Source organism: Pelmatolapia mariae, linkage group LG17 (genome assembly GCF_036321145.2).
Source record: "Pelmatolapia mariae isolate MD_Pm_ZW linkage group LG17, Pm_UMD_F_2, whole genome shotgun sequence".
In the NCBI taxonomy this organism is placed as follows: Eukaryota; Metazoa; Chordata; class Actinopteri; order Cichliformes; family Cichlidae; genus Pelmatolapia; species Pelmatolapia mariae.
Genome location: NC_086242.1, coordinates 10,025,065 through 10,044,747, shown reverse-complemented (window position 1 = coordinate 10,044,747; position 19,683 = coordinate 10,025,065). Strand labels below are relative to the sequence as shown.

At 40.4% G+C, this 19,683-nt stretch overlaps 1 protein-coding gene across 1 annotated transcript; it reads right to left on the bottom strand.

The window, feature by feature from the left end:
• Positions 1 to 4,486: 4,486 nt before the first annotated feature.
• Positions 4,487 to 18,456, bottom strand: nudt4b (nudix (nucleoside diphosphate linked moiety X)-type motif 4b). Its single transcript, XM_063460266.1, has 5 exons — positions 17,998 to 18,456; positions 9,567 to 9,677; positions 8,552 to 8,596; positions 8,169 to 8,256; positions 4,487 to 7,471 (listed from the first exon to the last, which is right to left on the bottom strand). The coding sequence occupies exons 1-5, from the start codon at positions 18,094 to 18,096 to the stop codon at positions 7,251 to 7,253; spliced, it is 564 nt and encodes a 187-aa protein (XP_063316336.1). The 5' UTR covers positions 18,097 to 18,456; the 3' UTR covers positions 4,487 to 7,250.
• Positions 18,457 to 19,683: the final 1,227 nt, after the last annotated feature.

The window sequence follows — 19,683 nt, the reverse complement described above, 5'->3', positions numbered from 1 at the left end:
TGTGAACAATAAAAGAGAGCAAAAGAAAAAAAAAAACTCGCCAGGAGTCCAAAGGTCAGTTTTTCCTTTCAACCATATAAATAGGGATCCTGGAATAATAGTCGACGCTGCTTTGTTTCTCCCACTTTCCCTCAGCCAGGTACAGTCAGGAGGGCGGGGCTAAAGGCGCACCTGAGGTGTCAGGTATCATCACGAGGACACGTCATGTAACAATGTGTGAATGTAGCTGTGTGCTTTAATTATTTAATTTTATTTCCCTGCAGACTTTTTTAAAAATGCAAGCAGAGTTTTAGCATATTTAAAGGTTTAACGGCCGTTTGGAAATTGTGAACCAAATTACTCAACACCAATCAACATTTTTAAAGATTCAGCTAACATTACTTGGGAAAACTGATATATTTGTCCAGCAGAAGTTTTGCCTCTGTACACCACCATGTCGATCAACATGTGATTATATGACTTTTAGCTTGAACTCAAGAATAAATGTCTGCATTAACTGTACAGGAAGTGCAGTCATTTTTTTCAGAAGTTCGGGAGTAATTCGAGAGACTATGGTCAAGTGTGTCATATTTGACACCTTTTTGAGTGGGTTTTTGATATCTCTACATCATCAGTGTGATAAATTACACACTAAATTGCGCAAAAATGTCAGATGTAGCCAAAATGACACAAATTAAAACTCATTTACGCAAATGAAAAATAATGGATTTCCTTTTTACGTTTGTCAGCAGGTTCAATAAACACTTGAAATAGTTGAAGTTACAAACACTTTTTTTAAAACAAAAAATGGGATTTTCTGGCCATTATTTCATGGTTCAGCCTTCAGGAAGATAATTTTAAATATGGGGCTTGTTTTTAATAGTTGGATGAAAATCCTTTGTCATCAATAACTGCCTGAAGTCTAGAATTTATCAGATCAGGTGACCAGGCCATACAAGAGCATCCCACTTCTTTGCCTTGACACAAAATTCATCCTGCTTCTTCCATCATCAGCTTAACCATGTTTTGCAGCTTGCTGTAAACCTATATTTCCACTCGTGAAAATGTCTCTTTATTGTACACCTTGGCAATGATAGACCTCAAGAGTATTGTTTACTTGGTTAGATGTTTTTCTCTTAAACATGGAAAAAATCCTGTCACCATCCACTTTTATAAGCTGAAAACGCAAAATAAACCTAATTTGGGCCACCTTCTCACGCACAGACATCTCTTTGGGTGACTAATTTAAAACGCTATAGAACACAAATTCAACACTTCTGTTAAAACTCGTGAATTAATTTTGAAATTCTACATTTCAATCACATATTTTTTTACTCCTCTGTGATAGTGTAGAGAGTCAAAAAACAACAAAAATTGCGTCTTAGTCCAACAAATTATGGACCTACCTGTTAGTACGGTGGGGACTTTGTCAGCAGTAGGTCTCTTTGTGATCTGCGCTGTTGTGTTCAAAGAAAACCGCTGATGGATACGAGGAACTGGGTCCAGCAGATATGCCCTTCCAGGCATATCTGCTGGAGGAGATATGCTCCTTGAAGGAGCATATCTGCTCCTTCAAGGAGCCGGCGTTTGACTTTCACAAGTTGTAAAGAAACTTTTACAGCCTTATTTTTGATCTGCGAGAGCTCCCTCACAATCATAAAAACCCTGAGATTTAATTGTGTGTGAGTCTGACTCAATTGTCAGAGACATTAGCCTGTATTCAGCTGTGTTAAATCTTATGGTAAAGCTGCCCTCAAGGCTCAGGTACTTTGATGAAATGTGGATTTGCTGTACTCTCCAGATTGAGGGGCTCTGTAATCGTCAACCGTCGTGAAATTAGTTCTAAAGGTAATTTTTCAGCTCCTGTCACTGAAAACTGGCCTACTCCAGTATATCAGCTAGTAAACACACACACACACACACACACGCACACACACACACACACACACACACACACACACACACACACAATTGATTAATTTGATAAATAATTCTTGCATATAAAAACATTTAAAAACAGTATATGCTGCAATCAGTTAAATAAATCCTCAACAACTGCTGAAATAAGATTTTTCCTCTTTAATGCACTCTTCTCCAAAGGTCTTTCCTCTCCAATTCTTTAAACCACTTTCACATGAAACATTGCTGTGCATATTAAGATAAACAATAACAAATCTTTAGTTTGCCTTGTTTACAGTAAGACCAATCACAGATCAACAAAGACCCGAGCATCCAACAGCATCTCAACAAGTGGAGGGAGATGTGACCGGGAGCTGTAGAACATCAGGATTAATGGATTCAAGTTGGGCTCACGTTCAGATTGTGGTCTGACTCAGTCGCATGTGTTCAATTTCAAAACGGTGCGAGGTAAAGAATCACCGCCTCATGAGAATCTGAACAATGTAGGGTGCAGTTCGGATTTAGAAAGATATTTTTCACATTATAAAACAATCATATTCTGAAATAACACAAAGATTTTATCAAACAGTGTTTGAGATGTGCTTTTTTCCACCCTCTCGCTCTACGATATAGACGATTAAAACACTAACATCAAGTTCTTTTACCTCTCATAAGGATACAAACTGTTTTCCTTTAATTTGGCACATCATATTTTTGTCCGGACACACATAGAAACAGGCTGAGATATTACGCGAGCTGAACCGCAGTATTATTTTACAATACTGCAGATAAGGTTTTGTGAAAGAGCAGCATTTACTGGGAAGATAAAGTGAGACGTGGCATGAAATCTGAAGATATGACTGAACAAAAGCCAAGAATGAGAAACGCCTGGATTGTACCACCGTTTTCATTTCCAAATGCATTCATCTGATCTTTGATGTTCGCACCAGCCCTCTGCATGTCTCATACATCTGCATTAAAAAAATAATAATAATAATAAAAATAAATATCTCTACATCATCAGTGTGATAAATTACACACTAAATTGTGCAAAAAGATGTCAGATGTAGCCAAAATGTCACAAATTAAAACTCATTTATGCAAATGAAAAATAATGGATTTCCTTTTTTACGTTTGTCAGCAGGTTCAATAAACACTTGAAATAGTAGAATAAGCTCCAAACACTTTTTTTAAACAAAAAATGGGATTTTCTGGCCATTATTTCATGGTTCAGCCTTCAGGAGGATCATTTTAAATATGGGGCTTGTTTTTAATAGTTGGATGAAAATCCTTTGTCATCAATAACTGCCTGAAGTCTAGAATCTATCAGATCAGGTGACCAGGCCATACAAGAGCATCCCACTTCTTTGCCTTGACACAAAATTCATCCTGCTTCTTCCATCATCAGCAAACACTAGTGGCCCACTTCTACTGGCAGCCATGTCAGTGCCCTCACACTGTCCTTTTTTTCCCCTCCAGAACTTTGCCGGCTCTTTCAGATGTTTTCTGGTCTACTCTGTCTAATCCTTCCTTCTTGAGCTTAACCAGTGTTTTGCAGCTTGCTGTAAACCTATATTTCCACTCGTGAAGATGTCTCTTTATTGTACACCTTGGCAATGGTAGACCTCAAGATTATTGTTTACTTGGTTAGATGTTTTTTTCTTAAACATGGAAAAAATCCTGTCACCATCCACTTTTATAAGCTGAAAACGCAAAATAAACCTAATTTGGGCCACCTTCTCACGCACAGACATCTCTTTGGGTGACTAATTTAAAACGCTATAGAACACAAATTCAACACTTTTGTAATTTTGTTAAAACTCTTGAATTAATTTTGAAATTCTACATTTCAATCACATATTTTTTTACTCCTCTGTGATAGTGTAGAGAGTCAAAAAACAACAAAAATTGCGTCTTGGTCCAACAAATTATGGACCTACCTGTTGGTACGGTGGGGACTTTGTCAGCAGTAGGTTTCTTTGATCTGCACTGCGCTGTTGTGTTCAAAGAAAACTGCCGTTGAACACTTGGAACTGGGTCCAGCACGTATGCCCTTCCAGACAAAGGAGCCGGTGTTTGACTTTCACAAGTTGTAAATTACGGCTTCCAAAAAATCTTTTACAGCCTTGACTTTGATCAGCGAGAGCTCCCTCACAATCATAAGAAGCCTGAGATTTAATTCTGTGTGAGGCTGACTCGATTCTCAGAGACATTAGCCTGTATTCAGCTGTGTTAAACCTTATGGTAAAGCTGCACTCAAGGCTCAGGTACTTTGATGAAATGTGGATTTGCTGTACCCTCCAGATTGAGGTGCTCTGTAATCGTCACTCCGTCGTGAAATTAGTACTAAAGGTAATTTTTCAGCTCCTGTCACTATGAAAACTGTCCTACTGTAGTATATCAGCTATAAACACGCATATGTGCATAATGTGCAAAAGAAGTCAGCACATCTGGGACAAGTGGAGAGCATTACAACTGCTCATCCACATTGTCACACGTACACACACACAGACTATGGATTAATTTGATAAATAATTCTTGCATATAAAAACATTTAAAAACAGTATATGCTGCAATCAGTTAAATAAATCCTCAACAACTGTTGAAATAAGATTTTTCCTCTTTAATGCACTCTTCTCCAAAGGTCTTTCCTCTCCAATTCTTTAAACCACTTTCACATGAAACATTGCTGTGCATATTAAGATAAACAATAACAAATCTTTAGTTTGCCTTGTTTACAGTAAGACCAATCACAGATCAACAAAGACCCGAGCATCCAACAGCATCTCAACAAGTGGAGGGAGGAGATGTGACCGGGAGCTGTAGAACATCAGGATTAATGGATTCAAGTTGGGCTCACGTTCAGATTGTGGTCTGACTCAGTCGCATGTGTTCAACTTCAAAACGGTGCGAAGTAAAGAATCACCGCCTCATGAGAATCTGAACAATGTAGGGTGCAGTTCGGATTTAGAAAGATATTTTTCACATTATAAAACAATCATATTCTGAAATAACACAAAGATTTTATCAAACAGTGTTTGAGATGTTTTTTTCCACCCTCTCGCTCTACGATATAGACGATTAAAACACTAACATCAAGTTCTTTTACCTCCCATATGGATAAAAACTGTTTTCCTTTAATTTGGCACATCATATTTTTGTCCGGACACACATAGAAACAGGCTGAGACTTTACGCGAGCTGAACCGCAGTATTATTTTACGATACTGCAGATAAGGTTTTGTGAAAGAGCAGCATCTACTGGGAAGATAAAGTGAGACGTGGCATGAAATCTGAAGATATGACTGAACAAAAGCCAAGAATGAGAAATGCCTGGATTGTACCACCGTTTTCATTTCCAAATGCATTCATCTGATCTTTGATGTTCGCACCAGCCCTCTGCATGTCTCATACATCTGCATTAAAAAATAATAATAATAATAATAAAAATAAATCCTTGTTTACTCTGGGTCAATACTTGTGTGATGTCTGTGTCTCTTAAAAATGTTTTCAGCTTAAAGTTTCAGATTATCACCCATATAATCTCATTCTTTGCTGTCAGTCATTTTAATACAACTATTACATGATGTACCCCCCTCCATCACCTCAACACAAACACCAGCCGACCTTCACATCCTAAACCTGTGGCACGTCACTATGTTGTGATACAAATACCCTGTAGTGTGCATACTCAGTGGAGGGGTCAGGGAGAGTTCCTACAGGTCTTCTTTTTCTGCCATTTGTACATTGTTAAAAAAAAAAATATATATAAAACATTAAAGAGAGAAATTACAGCTTCATTTAGGTTAAAAACACATTGTCAGCGGTTCTCCTCAAAGCTATTTACAAATTGGTGTGTGGTAACTAGTCGTCATTCAGCCGTCAAAGCAGGAGAGAGTGGGAGTCTGTTTTCAGGGAGGAAACGTGACATTTAAAAGCTGGGGTGAGCCACTTTTCTTTGGCTTTCTTTTTAAAAAAAAAAAAAAAAAATATATATATATATATATGGGTATTTGGGCAAAGGCTGTGTTGGAAATGGTAAGAATTATCGCAGATTAAAAATGCACTGTTTCTTTCTTTGAATCAAACTATGTCACTAGATCATTTTACCTTTGCTTTGCATCAGTTAACTCACTGATCCAGTAGATATTTCCCCCCTCCCCCGGCAGCATTGAATAGACCAAGACATTAACAGATCAACAGGAAAAAAAATAAAAAATAAAAAATGTCATTGTCAAGTCATTTGATGCATTAATTGCAGCCCTATGCAAACACAGGACAAAGCAATCATAGTTTATGTGGAAATGTAATTATTGGACAGTTTCTTCAAACAGCACCACGAGACAAGAGAGAGAGAAAACTGCTGCTGGTTAAAGGAAAAGCAGACAATCATTCAATTGTTTTCATTCAGCATAAATCACAGCAATGTACTTCCCTCCCTCCAAACATCTCAAGTTGAGCCCGGCCACACGACCCCAGCAAGGTCGTAATTTGCACTTCTGAATACTTTTCAGTGGGGAAACACCGAGCACTGATAAAAAGGTATGTGGTCATAAACTGACATCAGAGCAGTGTGTTTGATCAGTCAAGGTTGGCTGACACTCAACTTCGCAGACACTGGCTCAAGTTTAACTATAAACACAGCAGTGCTATCATTCTGTGACATGACCATGGCGATCATCATATCCAGTTTAGGCTCACTGAGGTAGAAACTTTTTTTTTTTTTTTTTTTTTTACAGGTTAATGGTTAACTGAAATACTCCAGTACCTTCACTCCAGCTGCATTTTTTAACGCCAACATCCAAGTTTAAGTGAAAATACTAATTTAGATCAGTTAACTGTATTTTGTCATTAGTTAATGGTTAACATGGTGGAAAGGAAATCACGCTTTTACATTAAAATACAACGTGTCAGTCTCTTACCAATTAACACTGTCGACTACCCTTTATTAGAGTTCACGCAGCATATTCGTTCAAATAAAATGACATAAAAAGGACCATCAGTGAAACAAAACAACCCCAATACCACATTCAAAGTTTCTGTAAGGCATTCCTTCACGAGGTCACTCGTACCAGCAGAGTCTGCAGCTTCTTCGTCCCAAACTTCAGCTCCTCATTCTGACGTTTTCCAGCAAAAGAAAAGTGTTCGATTTAGCCACAATCACAGTTTCTCTGCCAGAGTGTTCCCAGCTTCTCCTGCTCGGTCTTTAACACGGCTCTGGCAATGGCTTTGGTCTGTCCTGCAGCTAAGATTAGAAACTATACATACAAGAAGAGCCACAACTCTGAAAAAGTCTTTAGATTCATGCATGAGACTGTACAGACTTTAGGTGAACTGTCCCAGCTAGACAGCACAGGAGGTTGAGTTGCAGTCCTATCTGCAGGAGGAGCCCAGCACGCTGCCTGTCGAGGGTGTAGTGGGTGTAGCACTGTAATGGGGGTAGTTGTCGTTTGATGAGGGGCTCGGGAGGATGGAGTTTCCATTGGTGGGAGAGCAGCTGAGCTGGAGCCTCCGCAGGTACTCGGCGTGAACGGGTTTGTGGCTCTGCAGCACTTTGATGGCCTCTTCCACGGTGAACCACTCCCGCTTACGACCTGCAGAGGGAGACAGAGAACTGAAGATCAGGTTTTCTTAATCACCAGCAAAGTGCACTGTCACACAAACTGTAACTTTTGTGCAGAACAAGCCACGTAACTCCTTCTTTCTCTTTTCCACAAGCTGATTTGACTTCATATCAAAAGACAAAATGGACTGTGAGCTTTAATAGCTTCTGCAGGTTACCCCATCTTTACTTGTTAGAAGAAAAAAAATAAAAAAAACAAGGTGACGCTGGACTGAAACAGTCACAATGAGGCAAACAACCTGCATGCTTAATAAGATGCAGTAAAGTAGGGTGAAGATACTATAGATATAGATGGATACTGTATCTTGAAACTCAAATATATACCTGAAAACCTTCAAATATCCATGTAGAGACCAAACTGACATATGCTATAAAGGTTTTCAGAGTTCAAAGCATGAACAGAGGGGATACATTAGGCTTTGGATTACACAGACTGGATACTGACGTCCGCCGCACTGACAGCTGTAATATACTGCAGCTAAGTACCACTGCAGTAATGATCAGTGGCCTAGATTTATAGGCACCTGTTGTAACTGCCAGTGCCTGTGTGGTTTCTGTGCAGTACTCTAGTCTTCACATAAATAAAAAATACAGAGTATGGTGTAAGCAGCAGCACTCAGAACAGCAAGTATTGATGTTTAAGGGGAGGACATGAAGCAAAACTTTACCTATGTTGACAGAGTCTTCCCAGTCCTCTAGGGTTTCCGTCACAGTCAACACGTACACGTACGTTCGGTGCTTACGATCTTGGTTTTGCTTTAAGGATCAGAGACAGATGTATATTTAATTACAATGCAGCGATGCAATAAATCATGCATATTGATGCATTCTCAATCATCCAGGAAAGTAAATCTCCAAAAGTTGATTCTGTTCATCTGGACGTAACGTTTCGTAACGTTTCTCCCACAAAACGCTACGTCCAGATGAACAGAATCAACTTTTGGAGAATAAATCATGCAATTCACACCTACATTTATTTGCCAATTTTAAAGTAAAAAATTGCAGATTTTATACAATTTGCACATTTTGTCCTGTCCTGTGAAAAGCTTACCTCAAATACACCAAGCAAGCGTCCTAGTTTGCCCTTCACACCGGCCTGAAGAAAAGATAAAGGAGAAAAAAAATCATTCATTTCTACTGGCTGTAGTGTTTGGGAAGCACAGAGTATACTTCTTTGTTGGAAGGCTCAAGTAGCTATGGCCTCTGTAGAAAGTCAGTCACAGAGATGAATAGAAAGTGAAAACAACAGAAAAGCAGTGTTCTGCATCAACACAGTGGGAACTGTGTGTCGCGTTTCAACATTCAGGACAGTCCAACAGATAACTGCCCACAAATAAAGAATACATATATCAGGACTGAACAAATTAAACCCCTATGACAGTTTTTGCAGAAACTAGTAGCAAAGCTACGAGCTACACAGAGTCAAAGGTCGACATATGACATCAATATAAAAGATTTCACTGTCATTTATACTGTACTGGGTCATCACCTGGGTAAGAATACAATAATAATAATAAAAAGAAACTTGCTTGAATTCTGCAGATTGTTATTACAGTAATATGAGAGAGCCCCTTTCATAACAGTCATTTTATTAATTCAGATGTACTCAGTTCTGTTCACAGGCCTCAAATTACTGTTAAGACATATGACATCTGCTCAAGTGTCAGTCTGCCCCACTGATGTGTCCAGAAGGAAAGGCTACAGGGTTTGTGAATGCACAGGAATCCAGTGAAGAGCCAAGTTTAGACCACTGACGTTGCTGAGAACACAAGGTTCTCAACCAGGGGGAACTCTGAAATACCATCAGGCTCCTCACTCACCCAGCTGCCCTTCAAAAACCTCTCACCCTTAGCTTACTTACAGTTTCTAACCATGCAAGTCCAATTCTTTTTTTTTCTGGATTTTTACTGATTATTTTTTAAAACACTACAGATGTAATACAAATGATAGCAGTATTAGGTGCCAACTGTGTCTCTTTGCACGAATGCACGAACTGGTTTCACTTTATAGACTTCAGACTTGACTTGTATAACATTAAAACAAAGTCAGGGAACAGATTTATTTACCTCCTCAAACACTTCTCGCACTGCTGCACCACATGGTTCCTCCTCTGGCTCCATCCCTCCTCCGGGGACGATCCACTGGTCTGGATGCCGACTGCTGCTGACCAGCAGAACCTGTCAAAGAAAAAGAAAAACTTAAGGAAATGCAGACTGAGTTATTATTTTTACCTTAAACCCCAATAAACCAAAGGAGTTAAAGCACACAGGAGCATACAGAGTTTCAGTGGCCTATATTGCAACTTGAGGACATGAACCATGACCCTTGGAACTCAAAACATCATAAAAAAATGACTGATGGTTGGAGTTGCCTTAGCGTCGCTCACAAGATACCAAAGACAGGATTACACTCACTCGCAGAACTGAACGCAGACAGCTGTGGACTGTAGGGAGACACAGGTGGTCTTATTTCACTACTTTCTGATCTCTTTAAGAGGATCCATGCACATTTAATGCTCTTAGTGGAGTGACTCCATGCTCCATGGTGGAGTGTCTCCATGGTGCATTGATTAACGCTTTTTTTCTCACGCATGAGAAATACCTGATTCAAGACCACGAGACAACACAAACCAAGGCTCAGGAGCCACAAGCTAGTTCATAGATGGGATGATTGCTTTGTACCAAATTAATCAATCCAGTGTGGATTGATCCATTGTGGCGACCATTTAAATAAGGGACCAGGCGAAAGTACTTTCAGTGTAGTCCATATCCCTTGACTTTATACAAAAAGTTTTTTTTAAAGTACATACAGGCTATATGTACTTTTTTTATTTGTATTTTTTTTATTTGTGTCTGTCAATCTGCAGTCTCTCGAACAGTCACCAGGGGGCCATTATAAACTTGTCCTCAGGTCCTATTTATGGCAAAATGATGTTCACTTTGAAGCTAAAAATCACAATTTGGAATAAAGAAAGTAAAGAACTGCAAAAAACTAGCAAAATACAGTCTACTGGAGGCATCTCGGTTACCACCGCAACAACTTAATACTACTATTAGCTTGTCAGCTCCACTTTCTCATTTCAAGAGATCAAGACGGTGCCAGTTAAAACACCAAAACAGTAAACCAGTGGGTGAAGACATGTTGACAATAAGGATGGCACGCAGACATCCACACACAAGCAAGCAAGTACCATCTAATGATGGAATTTACATCACGCAGACAAATTGAGTTGCATAAAGATGCTACATACATTTAGATAAATATATATTCCTTTGAGCAAATAATCCATAGTTTTTACTCCTTTATTTACTCTTTTTTTCCCCCACCACTTCATGTGGATGCCCATTCTTGAAAATACTCAACCCTAATTAATACTAGTGTCCATGTGGTCCCGACACAACATGAACTCAGCGGACAATGCTTGTAAACTCAGCTGGGGGCCCCTAAAATTCTGTCAGTGCTCCCCCGAGCTGGTCGCTGGGGTTTGAATTACACGACAGTTGCAGTGTCCACTGATACGCACAGATCAGATGTGCCTGTGTGTGCGGTTTGCGGCAGTATCCACATAGCAATCGAAAGAGACACGAAAACAGCTGCTATGAACATTATCGCATTTAGCATGAAGCTGTGTCATCATCATTAACACATACAGCCAACACGTGTGTTTAAAAAAAATAAACAAAGCAGGATTCTGTCACAGTCTCTGATGCTTCATTTAAGCGTGATTCGAGCACATTTTAGCATTTTTCCTTTTTCTGTCATAATCCAACATCGACAAACAAGCAGGGGAGCCGGTCAGGGCAAAGGGGCCAAACGGTGAACGTCCATGAATTAGTGGAAGAAATCTGTGAAGCAGCATGTGCAACAGATGGTGAAAAACGCAACCTAACTGACTTCATATGCAGTAATCTGTGAGAGAAGTCAGCCTGTCGCTTAATCCCACCTCAGCTTTCGTATGGCTTCCCTTACGTTCTCTAATGGGATTGTGGCCGCAGCTACACGAGGCTATCCTAAATTGCCTGGGCTGAAGACCAAACAGACTGACTGATACGGCGCATGACTGGAGCCCTATCTGTCAGTTGCCGGCTGGTGTCTTGCTCACATGCCCGACTCAACCACCTGCTTATTCCCGGATTGCAGGTTAGGGTGGGGGTGAGGGGGAACCGATGTTAAGTGCATGTGTGCAAAGATTTCCTTAGTGATGAAAAGGTTAAAGAAGAAACATCACACAACAGATGTTTATCTTATGTGACAGGTGTACGGCTTACATAATGTACGGTAAATGACGCGTTAAAAGAAGAGGCATTTACACAAATAGTACAAGCAGCGCTGGTGCAGGGCATGCCGTTCTCTCAGGAGAAATGTGCAAAGCTGAACCCGGTAACCTGCTTCGGTAAGCTCCCTCAACAACAGGAGGGCTTTTGCCAGTGAGATCTTTTATTGTGTTTGTCAGTGTGCAGCAGTGATTTTATTTGTCCTCCTTTATAAATGTGAATGTCACCTGCCAGAAGTCATTACTCTGCCAAGAGGTTCCACGCAGGCTCACCGACTTCACGGGTGTGCCAAAAGGTCCTCACGTCTTAACAGTGCGTGTGTGCTGAACTGCAGCCGGCGAGGATTAAGGGGAGATCGCTAAGCAGTGAGTGCGCGATGTATACAAAACACTGTGTTTCCGGGGCAGCAACAACAAAGCTGATTTTAGCGTTTAGTTGTTGCTGAAGAGGAAATATTATTCATCCACCCTAAGAAAAGAGGGGTTGGGTCAATTTTGGAATGTAGAGACTGGAATCTACATATTACAAACCATCTTTAATTAAAGAGGTTTGCTTCCTCACACTGCTCCATATTTCATACAGAAGTGCAGCAGTAGGGCACAATTTCACCTGTTCAAGGCCAAATATGGACCTGCAACCTCTTTAGGCCATTCACCTACATTCAAGAATTTAGAGAATTTCCCAAACACAAGTCCTTTTGATCACAATAAAAAGAAACCATGTTACATGTTGTAAAAGAACTGGCAAAATATGTCCATTTCCTTTATATAATTATCATTATTACACTTTTATTTGAACTGTTTGTTCATTTATTTTCAGTAACTTGAACAGTCACGTGAACTGGTATTCCCATTATCAACTAAAAAAATAATAATTATAGTATAGATTAACTAAGCTCCGCCTTCTGAGCTGTATACCAACCCACCGAACAAAAAGACCAGTTAGTACAAAAACAGCACACAAGCTACAATTTAAAGAGGCCAAAAAACTCAAAAACAAAATAACTCACACCAGGATGGCAGGTCAACAGTCAGCTGATGGTGAACTCTGAGCACTGAAAACCCACTTATGTTTAGAAAGGAGGTCGGGCTAGGGGAGAGGCCTCTGGGCAGTGTTATTACAGTTCCTCCAATTTGATTTTTTTGTAATTATAAAAAATAACAAGCAAAACTAGACCGATTTTTCCAGGGGTAAGAAGTCAAAAACAGGCAGGGTATTTTAAGCCATCAAATGACTATATAAATAAACTTTACTTACTTATTTAAAATGGGTCTTTAGGGGCGGAATAAGCATGTAACCAAGATTGGTCAACATACAGTTCAAGCAGGGAGTCTTTCTTACCTTAGTTAACAGAAGCTGTTATTTTGCATAATATAAAAAACTGGAAGACTAAGACTGAAAACATTTCCTTCATGTTTGTATTTTATTATAGTTTTTTCCACCAATACGTATTTTTACTAACCTTTCCTTACATTGTCTGTGAAGGTTCTCAGTCATCCAGGTCATCGTAGTCAAAGGAGTTAGCAAAGAAAAGCGTCTGGACTTCTTAAGGTTGCTTGAAGACGTTACACCTCTCATCCGAGAAGAACTGAAGAAGCTTCTCGGATGAGAGGTGAAACATCTTCAAGCAACCTTAAGAAGTCCAGACGCTTTTCTTTGCTAACTCCTTTGACTTTCCTTACATTGTTTACATTATTTGGTTTACATCTATGTTTACTCTCTATCCATAAAAAAGAAAAATTGCCTTGGGGGAGGGACTGTTAACTGCTTTTTCCTCTCCTTTGACAACGTAAGACATCATAAAAAGCATATTCCAAGTTTTAATTCTTTTATAGGAGAAGGAAGATTGACAAACCTCCTTAAAGGTGGCAGGGCAACATTATTGATAATCGATGTAGCACATGCATGTTAGTATCAAAAAGAAAGTATTGTTTGGTAAATATATGCCAATGGTGACACTACAAACTACAACTACAAAACCCTTGTGAAACCCTACAGTGTAATCTGGCGTGCATCTACCTGGAAATGTAAATAAATGAAAATGGAACAAATGGAACTATTGTGACTGGCCTGTTCGAGCCTATACATTTCCATTTGCTTTTTCGCCACAGTCTTTGATCAATGAGATAAGATTTTCCGCCCTAGCATGAGGAATAATAATCAAGCTTCGATATAAGGCCTCACATATGTCATATGTGAGTCACATATGAGGGACATCGCCAAACCAAAACTACTGAAATGGATGTGAGAGAATTTACAAAGCATGAAGGACAAATACGTTTGGGAAGGGGGGAAAAAAAAGACAAAGAAACAGAATCCAGGAGGGGGGGAAAAAGTCCTAGGATTTTATTTGTTTCTATCGTGGCTGGCATCACATAAAACAGTGGGACATCACCACAAGGTAATTAACACCATGCAGAAGCATGAATGGTTATATAGCTTACGACATAACCCCTACAAAGATTCACCACAGAAATCCAAATCAGCCATAAGACATGAACTGTTTGGGCACTTTGTAACTTTTTGCATGGTGGATGCAAATTTAGCAGCAACTTGCTCAGGGTTTTTACCATGTACATATAACACTGCATGTTTACCAGTGGCATACCACTTAGTGTTCCACCAGTGTGAAAAAGGAAACAGGGTGTGCGTCTATAAGTCTCCTCTGGATAGTGAAATACACAATGAAATACACGAGTCATCTTTAAAGACTTCAATGTAAGGACGTGTACGCTGTAAAGCCCAGAAGTCACTGATTACACAACCTCTCTGAACACTAGTTAACTTCATGAATAGGCAAAAGATTTTCAGAACCACTGTTAGTTAAAAACAGAGTCGGTCTTCTGGCATGGCCTCAAAACGGGGACAGCGGGGAGGAATATTCTGGAGATAAACACCTCCTCCCCATGGGGGACCGCCTGTAGCTGTCAAATAAAGAAGGCTCCACATGCCAGGCAGGCAGCCGGAGGACAGAATGATGTAAAGTCACAGACACCAAAGAAGAGGAGCGCAGGAGACATGATTGATGGTGCTGAGACATTAATATAGTGGCTGCATTACACGACAACTAATAAGAGTCATAAACAAGCAACTTCAGAGGAAAACAGCACAAAATGCGAATGCAGAGAAAACACGCGACTTCATTCTTGATGTTAAGACGTAGCGTCTTCTCAAACTGATAACCGGCCACCACCATTTCCATGATGACACTGTTTGTTACTTGCTGGGATACTTTCAATATCAAACCATGGGGTACAATCTGAGAAACACAGAGGTTACTGCTAAAACTGTTATCCTGATAACACTTATGGCATTAAAATTCACTGTGTTAAAAGCCTCTGACGGCAACTGCTAGATTTGACACGGGGGTGGTGGCTTACAAGCAAGAATACCATGTGACATCGTCACCTTATAAAACTGCTTTGCATTTCTATGGAGTCATAGTTTGTGACACTCAGGTGAATGCAAGAATCTATTCTTCACTCTAAAGCGTCGATTATACTCCATTGCGCACACCTTTGAGTAGCTGTAGCTCAGGGCCAAACAGCCAAGTAATTATTCCTGTTATATTTCTGAGATGTTAGCTTAAACTTCACCACCTGGGGCGCACTGTAATGTAAATTCTCTGCGAACAAGTCAGCGCGGTCACGGAAAACCCCCAAAACTGACCGAAGAGACCCTGGTGCCAACCATGAGATAATGGTAGGTCACTGGAACCCAAGAACTGAATTCTGGCTTAGACAAAAGGGTCGACAGAGCAGGTAGCTCCCCTTGTTTGATTTGCCACCAGTTTTACTTCCCGACACAACCCCTGAAGAGATTTTTGTCTGCGTCTGGAAACGAATAAGTGACCCTTCACTCGCCGAGTGAATGTGTTAAACACTAAACCACTGGAAGCACATTAAGAAGGTAGACAACTAAATTAGCAAATCTGAGCAACTGTAGCTCTAGTAGTTGAAGATTTTATGGCCCAGCTAGAAAGTATTGTACAGGCCTTTCTGTTAGACCAACAGCGGCAGACAAAAGGCTGAAGAAAGAGGGAGGACCAAAGCAAAGTAAAACAATGAAAATTTCAGGCGGGAAAGCCAAAATGGACTGAAGGTGACTGTAAAATAGCCATATTGCAGCTTTGAGGCAGCACAGACATTACATAATTCAGTGAGCACACAATTTGATTGAATTATACCAAGCGACGACCACTGGGGAAAACAGTGCTGAAATCCTTTTACTATGATGCATCACATTAACCACATATGTTAGCACACTAACATTGTGGCTTTCATATTACTGACATGTTTAGACTTAAAGTAGACACACATAAAAACACTGGCTCTTCTTGCTTAATTATTCGTTTTGACAACTTAGCACTGTGGTGATGAAATGTAATTCCACCAGCTTAACCAACTTGTCTGTCTCTTTAAATTGTCAGCTTCCCATTTTCCACTGTTCGAAGTTAAACTATTGCTATCACAGAGTATCTGGCCTTAAGGGCCCTGCTTTCTCCTTTCCCTTCCAAAACAAAAACAGCTGAGCAGATCTAGAGCTCCTGTTCCACCAAAGTTAGGTATCCAATGTCTACATGTAGTGTATATGTGTGTTACTACAAAGCCTACACTACATGTGAATCGTCTTCAAAAATCACCATTAGTGCCAACCCAGTTACAGTAAGAGCATCACATCAGTTCTCTTACTTAAAGCTGAGTCATGTTTGTGGTTGCGAGCCCAGACATACTTGTTAAAGTCCTGAGGGTAGTAGTCACCTACATCCTTCTGTTGTCACAATATTACAGTACACTAGTGCAAGTAAAAATGGCCAAACCAACTCAAATAAATTCTAAAGAAAGCAAAACTGCATCTCTATTTCTTTTATGGCTACGCAGTTAAAGAAATCTTACATAACAACAGCATACCATGTCCACATGTGCAAACAAGCAGATATACTGTTTGCATGATTGTAAAATTCCTGATATGGTGTGTTTAACAACCAAACACTGGAGAGCCTAGGCAGAGCTCTTAGTGCCTGTCTAGTGACAGCAGACAGTGATGTCTTTACTGCACATTGTGTAACACTTTGTTTATGCCAGGCCAAAAAAGGGCTAAATATAGTCAAGCCAGAATATGCAGGGGACAGCCGTGACTTTTGTCACTTACTGGTGAAGCATTCATGCACATAAACCAGTTAACCAGACCAGTTAGCAGACAGAGACATTATATAAGGTCAATTTTTACAGCTTTTGATATTTATTGGGGGGGGGGGGGGTTGTAGTTACAAAAAAATATTGCAAAAACGGGGGAGGAAACAGTCACCCCACAAAATAAAAAATAAAATAAAAAGGAAAGCTATGGTAGTTTAAAAATCTGACGGACGTCTCACTAAAGCCCCGCTTTAGGTTACCTTAAATCTCCTTTGAGGTGGGTCTAAAGCACTGCCCATCAGAGCCTGTCACATCCATTCATTATTTACATGTGATGGTCCCTTTAAATCCTAATCAAGAGTATTGCTACGCAGCAGCCCGCCCAAGGCCGGCGGGATGCAGCATAACCGTGAATGAAGCTGCTCGGTCATGGACGCTTACATTATTGTCATATTAAAATGAGTAAAATGACCCTACATTTGATGGATATATTTGACAGTAGACCTGTGGCCTATATTGTCACCCCCCGCTCAGCCCACGCCACTGTTAAACCTCTACTAAAGGAAACGTACAAGTGAGCGCCTCGCCCCCCTTCTGCTCGTTGCTTCAAGCTAGCGAAAAGCTAACCGGAAGTTACTTTCAAAATAAGAGCTTCGCCTTACTTGAGAGGGCAGTTTCACATTGCGCTGCTGCCCGTGTGTTTTATTTTGAAACAAACATACTATTAGTCGTATGATGCTAGGTGAAGGTTGCTCGACAGCACCGCTTTTTCCCCCCTTTTCTCTACGTGCTCCTCAAACTAGCCTAAACTGGATGGCCCAAGGCACATCAGCCGCACGCAAACACAAACCAAAAAGACAGCGGCTTTGCCAGCAAACACGTAACTACACCTAGTAGGCAACACCATAAATCAAAGTCCGTGTGTCTTATTACGGATCGTTGTGCGTTTTGAAAACGAGCATCCCTGTGCACTTTGAATGGCTGCTAGATGCAGATTGATTAGGCCACAAAGTCACAGCACACAAACGCTGCATATTGTTGATAAGATGCAGGAAAACACAGCGTCACACTGGGATAACCTCTCTTACCTCTTCTTCACGTTCATTCTTGAAACACAGACATGCCGCTCTCTTCTTGAAACCGTCGCCATCGTATGTCCTGGTCTGGTTTGGTTTGAGCTTCATCATTGATTTGGAAATGTGCCTCCTTGAGTAAGAACCGGCAAAAAAAAGCAAAATAAAAGAAGAAAAAAAGGTGGAGGGGGTGTCCAATTAGTCAACAGCACAGCCGCCGCATTGTACTGCTCTATGCACCCGATGGGCAGATCAGGAACGGAGGATGTATGAAAGGTCTCGTCAGACAATCCTGGATTTAAGCTTGTCCTTGTGAAAATAAGCACAAATCAGAGCCTCTGATGTGTAAGTCAAACCCCCAGATGCTACCTGCGATCTCCAGTCGGCAGTATGTGCGCGCAGTCCCGCAGGTTGAGAGCTTATGTAGAGTGCAGCCTACACAGCACAGCCCTCCTCTGGATCCATTTGCGTATGGCCGCTGACTCAGTACAATGAACAAGCAGCCCGGAGTTTCGGAAATACAGATCACTCCTCTGAGGAGGGGATGAGCTAATTGGATGGGCTTGTGTAAAGTGGGCGGGGCTAGGCGTCTACTCAAAACATAGATTTATACGTAAGTTTATTATTTTGTTTCCAGTAGTACAAGAGGGAGCTTTTTTCAAACGTCCAGTGTGTGGTTCCTGATGAGAATTTTAGAAGGTCCCGGGGATCATTTTGTTGCAGTGAAAAAGAAAAAAATCATGCTGATTAGGACTGCCCCATATCCTAATCCAACAAAACCAAATCTTGACCAGGCACAGAGTATATCTACATATTTTCTGGTACCTTCTCCACAGACGTTTCGTTTTTTTCTTTCTTGAGGCCCAACACAGACACAAATGCAGATGACATGACCTCAGTGTCCGCAGTAGCTACAGCCTTGATGTTGGTGTGGCGGAACTTCAACAGGAACGGGGGGGAGACAAATCTGTCAGAAGACAAGATAACAATATTTATGCTCCGGTGGCAGTTTTACAGTCCATTGCAGACATAAGGTCAACATTATTATATACTCAGACTCATGTACGAATGAGAACCGAGGAGGAAGTAAAAGTACTGTTTAAAATCTAACTGAATTAATGGATGACTTGTCCTTGACAGAATCTAATTCTATTAAAGTGAAATGACATTCCTGATCATTTGAAGTATGATATTTTGATAGAGGACATTATTGATTTCTGACCTTTACATTTTCCTGGTATTGTTCATTGACTCACTGATTTCTGATCTGGGATATAAAAGACAGACTGAAAGTTTAAAAGACAATCTTTTAAGGAAACACTCAAATTGCGAAATCACAGCTTTAAATCCCCCAGATATGTGCCAATCATATTAGTACCAGACCCACCAGACCTGGAGCTCTCCTTGAATTATCATGGCTCGGCTGAGCAATACCACCTCTCAGATCCCACAAAGGGATGGGATTTACAAAGCATTTTCCATGATATAGTCAGCTGTGTCAGTTTTATTGAATTGGATTTTATGGGTTTTCTTTTACAGGTTCCACCTTTTGTACAGCCACATGTAAGAAGCAGACATTCTGTCTACTTCTGTGTGCCTCACACAGTCTTCTTGCTGTAGTAAGTTGTTTTTCTAGTTCAAACGAACCAGCTGCTTAAAAACCTCTTAGATTTCTGCTTTTTGACAAAAGTGTGCACAAGA